The sequence below is a fragment of the Hyla sarda genome, chromosome 6, assembly GCF_029499605.1.
Source record: "Hyla sarda isolate aHylSar1 chromosome 6, aHylSar1.hap1, whole genome shotgun sequence".
NCBI classification, from domain to species: Eukaryota; Metazoa; Chordata; class Amphibia; order Anura; family Hylidae; genus Hyla; species Hyla sarda.
This window is the reverse complement of record NC_079194.1, coordinates 182,837,217-182,849,613: the sequence shown is the minus strand read 5'-3', so window position 1 is coordinate 182,849,613 and position 12,397 is coordinate 182,837,217. Positions and strand designations below refer to the sequence as shown.

General features: G+C 39.5%; 1 protein-coding gene across 3 annotated transcripts in view; it reads right to left on the bottom strand.

The window, feature by feature from the left end:
* LOC130276524 (serine/threonine-protein kinase Nek11-like) overlaps positions 1 to 12,397 on the bottom strand; it is a 654,676-nt gene that overhangs the window by 346,210 nt on the left and 296,069 nt on the right. For all 3 annotated transcript variants that reach the window (XM_056526012.1, XM_056526011.1, XM_056526013.1), the window contains one exon: positions 11,726 to 11,849. In XM_056526012.1, the coding sequence (XP_056381987.1) occupies positions 11,726 to 11,849 (124 nt within the window). The remainder of the gene's footprint in view (positions 1 to 11,725; positions 11,850 to 12,397) is intronic.

The following is a 12,397-nucleotide window of genomic DNA, read 5'->3' as shown; positions in this document are numbered from 1 at the left end:
ATTGCCATCCTTCTTCCTGGTGGGGGCTATGCATGTCACCTTAGCCTTTTGTTTTGTTTTCTGTGGATAAATTGTAAAGGGCTTGCAGGCAACCACACTTGGGCCTTGTGGGGGTTTTGGTGTATTGTATTGTTGATATTATATAGTTTTGTTGTGTATATTGTTCTGTATATATTATTCTGTTTATAATTAGGTGGTGGGGGTGTATTTTAGGTTGGGTGGGGGGTTTTGGGGTGTGCTGGAGGTCTGAAATGGGTCAGTTATGGACAAAATGTGGACAAACTGTGTTCTATGGACTTTGACCCATGTCCAGAGGGTGTGGTGGGTGATGGGATAGTTTAGTGTAGGTTGTCATTTGTGTTATATTGTTATATATGTTATTTTTGATACATGGTATATTGTTATATAGGTTGTAATATGTTTATTTTTTTATTTTTTTTGCCAAGTTGGATAATTTTTAGTTAAAGGGGTATTTTTAGCCAAAGGATAGGGGATAAGATGTTAGATCGCCGCGGTCCCGCTGCTGCTATTAAATGGGCCCGGGAAGCACTCCTTTGGATAGGGGATAAGATGTCTAGGAGCGGAATACCCCTTTAAAGCAGTTCACCATTTATTTATTTATTTATTTTCCCCCAAGTTGGATAATTTTTAGTTACGGCAGTTCGCCATATTTTTCTTTTGTTATTTATAAAAAGGGGAAGGAAAAAAAGGGGAGATGGAGAGTAATGTTATGTGTATGTATGTGTATATATGTGTATGTGTGTGTATATATATATATATATATATATATATATATATATATATGTATATGTGTTAAGGCAGTTCGCCATATTTTTCTTTTGTTATTTAAAATATATATATATATATATATATATATATATATATATATATATATAATAATTATCATACAAAGCAGCACCTCCTCGTATCCAGGTGATTGGGTGCAAGCCCTTGAACCTCGGTGCTCCGGTCCTCTTTAGATATAAATGGATATAGGCAGCACACCAAAATGGGTGAAAAAAGTAAGTGCTTTTATTCCAAGGAAAATTGACAACGTTTCAGCGATCTCTCACCGCCATTTTCAAGTGATTTACAAGTGATACAAGCGGGGTTAAATACCTCCCCAAATCAGTGACATCATCAACATTTACATATCATGTGGCATCTGACATGTTATAAACAAAGTATAAACTATACAAACCAATAAATATAAACATGATCAATTTAGTGTATTCAATACTGTGGTACAAAGTGTATACATCTCTGTATTCCGATCGCCAATCATTTATAGGATCGGATTGTGATATAAATGTACAATTACAACAGTGATCGTGTAAACAAAACAAGTAAAAAAGGGGTTAAAAGACGTTACCCAATCAAGCAAACCCGTTTGTTTTAGCCGGCCTCTTCGCAAACGCGCCATGATCCGCAGACCCGAGTCCACATGGGACGCCGGGATCTACTTCCGGTGTAACCGGAGTTCAACCAATCATAGTAACGGCGTCCCTGGTAGTCATAGAGACCTCCCGACCTGTCAGGTAAACAATGACTTGCGCATCGCGGCCAAGCTCCGTGGCTCTCAGCGCATGCTCAGTGTATATATAGGTGTTCACCAGCGCCATATTAATTCAGGGCAAATAAATATTAGGTTATGTAGCGAACTGCTGGCAAAGCACTTCACTCAATTGCCAAATGTATAGTAGGAATCATATAATTCCAATATTGTAACCCTGCACACATGCTAGAAAACAATCAAGGGACCTGGACACTTGCCCTCTGTTATGTACCGCACGGATCTGGGTGCGACTTATGGAATCCATAGGGTCCCAAAGTACGCTTCTCCCTACCAGATTGGTAAAAGCCTCACCTTCTGGCTATCAGGATACTTCACCAGACCGTTCTTGTCAATACAGAGGTGTCCAACGGCAACCCATCATACACGTGACAATCATACCAGGGTACAACATTAGTAGTAGATCAATTAAAGAACATAAGGGGTATATGTCTTACAGTATCGATATAAGTATAGGGGCGCCGTCACTATACTGGTAAAATTTAAACAAATATAGAAAAATAAGTAGAAAATGAAAATTATAGATAGAAAATAATATATAAAAAAGAATGCGGATCCGTGTTGAGGTAAACGGTTCTTTTCTCAGGGTTGCTTGATTTTAACGTCGATGATCAATACTTCAAGATTTCTGAAATTTAAGACGACAAGTATTAGTAAATAATATCACTTGTAGAATACATAACCACACTGAACATAACCTTACACTGGGACTCTACAACAATTATCTCATCATCATCCTTGGCGTAACTACAAATTCTACGTTCAGACCATTTGGTTTAAGGGAATTGAGGTCATATATCCACCTCAATTCTCTTTTCTGTAGTGCGGCGACCCTATCCCCACCTCTCCTTAGCGGTGGAATATGATCTACCACCATACATTTTAAATCCTGTTCTCGATGTCCCGCTTCCAAAAAATGCTTGGACACCGGTAAATCGACTCTCCCTTTGCGTATAGAGTATCTATGTTGATTCAATCTTACTTTGAACTCACATTTTGTCTCTCCAATATAAATAAACCCACAGGGACACCACAGAATATAGACCACAAAATCACTCTCACAATTAAGATAGAATTTTATAGGATAAGCTTTGCCTGTCTGGGGGTGCGTGAATGTATTCCCCCTCTGCACATACCTACAATTCACGCACCTCCTACAGGGAAAGCATCTATCTTAATTGTGAGAGTGATTTTGTGGTCTATATTCTGTGGTGTCCCTGTGGGTTTATTTATATTGGAGAGACAAAATGTGAGTTCAAAGTAAGATTGAATCAACATAGATACTCTATACGCAAAGGGAGAGTCGATTTACCGGTGTCCAAGCATTTTTTGGAAGCAGGACATCGAGAACAGGATTTAAAATGTATGGTGGTAGATCATATTCCACCGCTAAGGAGAGGTGGGGATAGGGTCGCCGCACTACAGAAAAGAGAATTGAGGTGGATATATGAACTCAATTCCCTTAAACCAAATGGTCTGAACGTAGAATTTGTAGTTACGCCAAGGATGATGATGAGATAATTGTTGTAGAGTCCCAGTGTAAGGTTATGTTCAGTGTGGTTATGTATTCTACAAGTGATATTATTTACTAATACTTGTCGTCTTAAATTTCAGAAATCTTGAAGTATTGATCATCGACGTTAAAATCAAGCAACCCTGAGAAAAGAACCGAGTACCTCAACACGGATCCGCATTCTTTTTTATATATTATTTTCTATCTATAATTTTCATTTTCTACTTATTTTTCTATATTTGTTTAAATTTTACCAGTATAGTGACGGCGCCCCTATACTTATATCGATACTGTAAGACATATACCCCTTATGTTCTTTAATTGATCTACTACTAATGTTGTACCCTGGTATGATTGTCACGTGTATGATGGGTTGCCGTTGGACACCTCTGTATTGACAAGAACGGTCTGGTGAAGTATCCTGATAGCCAGAAGGTGAGGCTTTTACCAATCTGGTAGGGAGAAGCGTACTTTGGGACCCTATGGATTCCATAAGTCGCACCCAGATCCGTGCGGTACATAACAGAGGGCAAGTGTCCAGGTCCCTTGATTGTTTTCTAGCATGTGTGCAGGGTTACAATATTGGAATTATATGATTCCTACTATACATTTGGCAATTGAGTGAAGTGCTTTGCCAGCAGTTCGCTACATAACCTAATATTTATTTGCCCTGAATTAATATGGCGCTGGTGAACACCTATATATACACTGAGCATGCGCTGAGAGCCACGGAGCTTGGCCGCGATGCGCAAGTCATTGTTTACCTGACAGGTCAGGAGATCTCTATGACTACCAGGGACGCCGTTACTATGATTGGTTGAACTCCGGTTACACCGGAAGTAGATCCCGGCGTCCCATGTGGACTCGGGTCTGCGGATCATGGCGCGTTTGCGAAGAGGCCGGCTAAAACAAACGGGTTTGCTTGATTGGGTAACGTCTTTTAACCCCTTTTTTACTTGTTTTGTTTACACGATCACTGTTGTAATTGTACATTTATATCACAATCCGATCCTATAAATGATTGGCGATCGGAATACAGAGATGTATACACTTTGTACCACAGTATTGAATACACTAAATTGATCATGTTTATATTTATTGGTTTGTATAGTTTATACTTTGTTTATAACATGTCAGATGCCACATGATATGTAAATGTTGATGATGTCACTGATTTGGGGAGGTATTTAACCCCGCTTGTATCACTTGTAAATCACTTGAAAATGGCGGTGAGAGATCGCTGAAACGTTGTCAATTTTCCTTGGAATGAAAGCACTTACTTTTTTCACCCATTTTGGTGTGCTGCCTATATCCATTTATATATATATATATATATTTTTTTTTTTTTATGGCGAGGAAAGCTTTATATATATTTTTTTCGTATTCAAAACATATCTTTATTTACGGAAATGTGAAACATTGGAACAGTCAGGCAATCATATTCGGGCTTAAACAATCAATCAGTAGAAAAAGGAATCTATGTCAGGTGAAGTCTTTAGCTACTCAACATAGCAATATACTTGTCAGCATCTACAACCTTTCGCTCTGACTCCCTTACTGATCAGAGTAGTTGAAGTAGTATAGTTGCCCAGATTTAGTCCAAATAATAACCTAAATTAACCAACCGAAACTTAACATAAGGGGGAGGAAAGGTAAGGGTGAGGGATGCTTAGGCGGGGAGAAGATAGGAGATGTATACGAGTAGGGGTGAGGGTGTGGAGACTCTTGGAGGGTGGGAGGGGGGGGTAGAGACAGGGAATCATAAGGGAAAGAGGTGGGTCGGGGTATAATTGGACAGGAAGAAAAATAGTGAACACTAACCTGGAATTCTCTGGTTGTTGCTCCCACTGGGTCCACCGCCTCCTGTCACTATATGAAGCTTATGGCATACCTCAAATCGGACACACGATAGGGGCTATTGGGAATAGGAAAGCGCAGGGTGGGGGAGATGTGGCGTAAAATCAGGGGTCATCCCTCTCTGTACAGTGGTGTTTCTAGGAAGGCTGACCAAGGTCCCCAGATGACCCCGAACCTGTTGGAGTGTCCCTTGGACTCGGCCATCAATTCCTCCATTCTACAGATAAAAAGAATATCCGTATACCATTCTGTCACAGTCGGGGGTTGTGTGTCTTTCCATCTCCTCGGGATCACAGTTCGAGCAGCTAGTAAAAGAAAATTCGCTAAGATCCTAGAGGGGGTCCGTCTGGCCGAGGGAAGAATGGATAATAACAAGACCTTGGGGTCATTAGGGTACTCAATCCCTGTGATAGTTTTAATCCTAGAAACCACCGTCTCCCAGAAACTAGCTAGTCGTGGGCAGGACCACCAAATATGAGCCATCATCCCTTTGTCGGTTCCACACCTCCAGCATAAGTCAGAGGTGTTGGGGTACATCTTGTGTATAACTACAGACACCCTATACCATCTAGAGAGGATTTTGAAGTTCGTCTCCTGCGACTTGCATGAGATCGACATCCTGTGGCAACTCGTGAATGCCGTCACCCAGTCCGAGGGAGCAATTGAAATATGCAGTTCCTCCTCCCAGACCCTGGTATATTTTGGTAAGTGCTGGGCTTTCTCTTCTAAAATAAGATTATAAATGGCTGAAACCGCCATAGGTATCTGGGTAGAGGAATCACACATTTTTTCAAAAAGGAGTAGAGATCTGTTCAGGTGCAATTGACTACCCTTCGTTTCTACAAAATGCTTTAGTTGTAGGTACTGTAGGAACAATGTTGGGTTGCAGGAATGTAACGGCACTATATCCTTGTAGGGGAAGATCAGGGAACCCTCTAGGAAACCTCTCAGCGGCAGGGAGGGCGGTTCCGAGACTCCCAAAAAGGAAGTGCTCCCTGTTCCCGGTGGAAATCTAGGATTGCCTAGTACTGGTGTCATCGGGCCATCAGGAGGGAATAGTTTAGTGCGTCTCAAGTAGCGTCTGAACATCCCTATTAATTCCCTGGTGACAATCGGGGTGTCCTGTGGTATTGAAGTGCGGGGGATAGCCAGGGAACAGAGACCATTTGTAAATGTGCCCCTGTAGTTTCGACTTCTACCCACCGTTTTGAGGAAGGAAAGCTTTATTTATCGTTTTATAAGGAATGTGTGTGTGGTTTTGGACGATATAGGTAGGTCATTTTTGTTAAATTACCTGGGCTGGCCTGTTTCAGTTGTTATTTTGAGACAGAAAGTCTGTATTTATGTTCAGTTTTGCAAATTTTTGTTACAGTCAATTGGACTTGTTTTTGTGTTTTGTTTTTTAATTTTATAATAAAAGAGTGTCAACAGAGAGCACTGTTGTCAGGCGGAGATCGTCGACGGGACCCGGCTGTCAATCACAGCCAGAGTCCCGCTGCAGCTGCCGAAGCCGCGATTGCGCCGGTCCCGGCAGCATTAACCCCATAGATGCCGTGATCAATCCTGATTACGGCATCTATGGTGTTGACAGGGGGAGCGCTCTCCTGTTCTCCAACGGCGGCACCGCAATATAATCGCGGGCCACTGTTGGTTGCTATGGCAGCAGGGGGTGAGATCATGACCTCCTGTATGGCTGCTACGGAAGCCTGTGAGATCCAGCCAGAGACTGGATCACACAGGCTGTAGTGTCTGCAGCTAATCAGGTTATAGTGTCCTGCAGTACAAATGTATTGCAGCATAGTATAACCTGTAAAAAGTGTAAAAAAATAAAATAAAAAGTTCTTCAATAAAAGTATGAAGTGTAGAAAAAAAATGCCCCTTTCCCAATAAAAGCCCTGTATTATCACCAAAAAAGATCAAAAACACAAATCATATACATAATACGTATTGCCACATCTGTAATGACGTGTACTATAAAACTATAATGTAAATTATCCCGCACGGTGAACGCCGTAAAAAAAAACATCAAAAAAAGCTCAAAATTCGCCAATTTTGGTACAAATAGTGGAATAAAAAAGATCAAAAGGTAGCAAATAGCACAAAAATTACACCAATAAAAAGTACAGCTCATTCTGCAAAAAATAAGCCCTTACTCAATGGCGTCAGATGAAAAATAAAAAAGTTACGGCTGTTGGAAAATGAATGGTAGAAAAAGAATTTTGCTCAGAAAAGGAAAAAGAACATAGAAAGCGATATAAAATGGGTATCGTTATAATCGTACTGACCCACAGAATAAATATAACATCACTTTTACTGCACAGTGTACACCAGTGCACAGTGTTTTCACAATATTTTGAAGTTTTTCACAAAAAATGCTGCATGTGTCAACAAAAATGCACCACTTATATAAAGTACAAGATTAAGATTTTTTAATAGAAGTAATTTACAAATCTGTTTAACTTTCTGGCACCAGTGGATTAAAAAAAAAAAAAAAAAAAAGTTTTCCACGGGGAGTACCCCTTTAACTTTCTGGCACCAGTTGATTTAAAAAAAATGTTTTCCAGGAGAGTACCCTTTTAATTTCTTTTTTTTAAATAACTGTTTATTTTTCAAAAAATTCCAAAACAAAGAACAACAAATACATATACAGAAAATAAAAATAAAATAAGTAAATAAATAAAAATAAAGAACAGGCACATCTTTAGGTAAATCAAAGTAAAAAAAAATAAATAAAAAAGGGAAAGGAGTATATGAAGAGGACATAAGACGGTGATCAACAGTTCATATGATGTTTCAACTTCACATATTCAGTCGACATATAACCATAGAAATAACATCCCAGATATCCATGCAGGCTCACCAGTTTGGAACAGAAGTGTTTTGCACCCAACATGGCAATGGAAAATCAAACACAATAAGGTATGCACAAAGCATTTTGATTAGAGAAGGTAAATAATAATGAGAGTCACTTATCTTCAGCGACAATTGAGAACGTAGAGCAAGTCTTACAATAAGACTACATCATTATCTGGGATATTGGACAATAACGTCCTAGATATATGGACAAAAAACGTGGTAAATAGGAGGAGCCATAAAACAGATAAGGAGACTGTTGAAAGGGGGACATAAATAAAAAGGGAAAGTAGAGGAAAAGAAAAAGTAAAAAGAACGGACCCGCGGTACCCTTTTAATTTCATGTACAGCAGAACAGTACCAGATACCATGAAGCAGAGAAATTGAAGAATTCAGTTTACAAGTCATATAGGTACTGTGGAAAGATGGATGGCATTGTTGAAGACTCTTTAACAGTATCCATTATTAGTTGATCTCACTATAGGATATTGATATTAAAATATTCAAGCGGAAAATTTAGGGGTGATTATAACTGGTAGGAATGTGTATTCAAAGGGGCACCTTCATTTCAACCTTCAGAAGGCTCAGAGAGAATGAATAGAGCGGTGGCTAAACATACGTACTGCTCCATTCATTCAGGGCTCTAATGTTACGGCATTCTAATTGATGCGCAAGTTGATCCGCAAGTTATCCTGTAGCCTATGGATAGGAGACAGCTTGATTAATTAGAAGACCCCTTTACGGTGTGTGTGTGTGTGTGTGTATGGGGGGGGGGGGGGGTTTGTCAACAAGTGGCACATGGACCACATGAGTTTATAAACTGATGTGTCCTATTGTACAGATAAAAACTTTTGCTCCCCCCAAAAATGGCATATTGTACTTAGAAGTAGTGTGTTTTCCCATATCAGCTATTTATGCTCTTGATTTCTTGTTATTTTTCAAGTAAGTAACAGTAAGTAGCCCCCCCCCCCCCACACACACACACACACTATGGAATTTTCAAGCAGAGTAATTCCACTAGGAAATTCTGGTGCAGAGTGGGATTCAGTGGAATTCAGAGATTTGAATTCTGAACTTAGCTGACATGTTCATTATTCCAGCAGACATCTACAAGGACTGTCTTTCTGGTAACCTTACCTTTGTATACAGTCACTATACTGTAGGGGGCCCGTCACCATAAAAATGCTTTTAGCTGGGCAGTTGGATGTATGGTTTTTGGCAAAAGATTCATATAAGTTGTTGATTAAAATCTGTTTATTCTGGATTAGGAGTCCAATGGGTTGTGCTATTCAATGATTGACAGCTGTCCCTATATGAAGATGTAAAGAAAGAGAGCTGTCAATCACGGATTAGGACCACCTATTGGATGGGGTGAGGATCAAAGGTCAACTTTACTCTGTCATCTTCTAAATCAGCTTAAAAGTTTTTTTTCAGGAGAGGAGAAGTACAGGCTGGACACAGACCCAGCATATACATACATGAAAACAAGGAGGTAACAGAGAGAAGAGAAACTAAACAAAATATTAAATTAAGACTTATAAGAAAATTAAGAATGAATAAGATTTAAAAAAACTGCAGGTGTCCGTAGCCTTTTGATACAGTGTCTAGAGTATGCTAAAAGAATAATTTGGGATCTGGATTAAAAGTGAGTTATGTAAAATTCTGGTAATTGTAGCATGAGAATTAAAAGGTTATTTTGATGAGAGCACAAAAAGATGATTGGTTGCTGTGGGCAACAGCCCCTATCGTCTTCTACACTGGTTTTAATATATTTCTTTCCTCTTAACAGTAAATCCTATTTTTCTTTTATTCCCTGGGCATCTGTGGAGCTTTGTAAAGTCTTTCAGATGTGATTTATAAGATACAAGTAAAGAACACACACTGAGCAGTGTCACATCCCACAGATGTCAGATTATTATTAGCCATGGCTGGCAATTGATGGGGAAAGGTGCAGTAACACACAGCAGTTATCAGTCTTGATGTTTGCTGTTAGTTTTGAGGCTGTTTAGGTCATGATAAACCATAAAACAGCTTTTTTTCTTACTAAGGATAAAGGGATGTAGTGTCCTGTCAATATGTGCTACACATTCACACTTGACATCTTTATGCTTTCCATTTCCTCTTTGAAACCCCAAACATAGGACCAACACAACCTTCATGCAAAATGACAGATTAAAGAGTCAGTGGGAGCTATTCATTTCACGTCACTAAGCTAGAAGCAAATGAGGCTGCGGCCAGCCAGATACAATATCTGCACAATTAGGAATAACTAAGCAAGCGGCTTGAAGGAAAGACTGCACAATGGGTGTAAGACGACTAGATGTACTGAAGATTAGAAATGGCTTCTGTTTAATGGATTAACCTACTGCTTGCAGATTATTTGCAAAACATTCTGCTCTACAAAAATCATTTTAAAATTTAAGGACATGGAGTCGCTTACCAAACACAACAGCCACGGACCATATGTTATATAGAATCCTAACTGAGGTACCCCTCAAAGAATTGAATTGGGTCTAAATAACCACTCTGTATGTCAAATATATTTTAAGGGAATGTCTGGCATAATAAAATATAAAAAAAAAAGGGGGTACTTATGTAGTGCTCTTACCATTAGGCAAGTTAAGTGACTTGGCTCTGGCAGTGCTGCATTAGAGGGTGGGCAGCAGCTGTCATTTGCACTTTGTGGTTTTGACAGCCAAGCTCCTAGGGGGCCATCCAAACTGTCCATTCTCTATGGCAGCTACCTGCTCCTAATGGGGCCTGCCTGGTGACGCTAGAGCAGTGGAAAAGCCAGCAGCCTTCAGTCCTTTAACTCTCTCTTGTAAGCTGCAGGCTGCTTTAGGCCTGCGGCCTATAAGTGATCCAAAGACTCTTGAGAATTTACTTTGGGGGGCACATAATTAAGGTTTAATACTTTGTATGGGCCCATGGGATTTACACGGTGTAACACATAAAGAAGGCTGAATACAGTATGGGGGAAATAAGGGGCATATATAGTGTGTGGGGGCACATAAAGGACACAATTACTGTTTAAGGCTGTAGCGATAAATAGTTTTTAGGTGTAGATAGGGCGCTAGAGAGTTTAATATGTTTGTGTGGCAAATTCTGCAGAGACAAGTCATTGCTGAAAGAAGTCTTAAAAGTGGGATGAGCCAGATGGATAAGCCGTGAAAAGGTAAGAACACTGATCAGAGAATTTGCTTCCTTTGAGTCCCTGAATGTAATTGTGCTGTAATCATTTACATGATCTGCAGAGCCTATATAGAGTGTATATCTACCACTGTATGGTAATTATATGGGGATAATATTGGTAGTTTTATAGTGTATTTTATTAAGTATCAGTATGTTGGCATTATTTAGTCATTGTGTAGTGACAATATTGTCATGGTGTGGTATTAGTATTTGTCTCACGTATTATTGGTGATATTGGTCTCGTATACTGGATTTGGTTGCTAACTGTATGATGGCAATATCTATGGTGATAATATTCTCCCCATGTATACTTCAATACCGTTTTTTTATTGGTAAAGAAAGGACTATTATTTATATGTGTTCAGTATAGAGGCATTCAGGCCACTTTGCTGGTACCTTTATACACTGTGGATTTCCTGCATGCAAATGTGTAGCAGGAAATCTTCAGTGTATTCACCTCCGTGTAAACATGCTCTGGATGTGGATGTTTATGACATTGTCTGTCCAAAAAAGAAAAAGGCCATATGCACAGGGGCCCAGAAGTGAAAATCAGTGGAGAAGTGGGCACCATCAGAATGGTGGGGGAATGGTGAGGTGAGCACTTTTTTTTTTTTTACCCAGTCTGCCCCCCTTTTACACTTTAACTTTATCAAACTGGACAACACAACATACACAACACATTTTAATATGCATAAATAAAACAGAACAGGTAGTAAAACATGCAGATTACTTCTCACCAGATATCCGACTTTGTATTGTATCCTGTGTTAGAGTACACTTCTGGGCTCATGTAGGAAGCAGTTCCTGTTATGGTAGTTGCCATATCAGATTGCGCCAGAATCCTTGACACACCAAAATCACCTAACATATAAACCAACATAATTCCATTAGATTCTGCAGCAGAGTAAAACTAATTTTCTGTATTATAATTATGATGTCCACATAATAGTTACACTTCAGCTTTAAGTACAGTAATGGTGGAATGTTATTAAACTTAATATCAATTTCTGTCTTTTTAGCATAATTCAAAAAATGGCAGTCACAGTGATGTGCATGATGTTCTCAAGGCAGGGTGAAGGAGAGGCGTAACTGAAGTAAAAAGTATTATTAAAGGAGTACTCCGGTGGAAAAAAATTTTTTATACATCAACTGGTGCCAAAAAGTTAACCAGTTTTGTAAATTACTTCTATTTAAAAATCACAATCCTTCCAGTACTTATAAACTGCAGTATTCTCCACATGAAGTTTTATAGTTCTTCTCTGTCTGACCACACTGCTCTCTGCTGCCACCTCTGTCCATGTCAGGAACTGTTCAGAGCAGGATCAAATCCCCATAGCAAACCTCTCCTCCTCTGAACAGTTCCTGACATGGACAGAGGTGTCAGCAAAGAGCATTTTGGTCAGACAGAA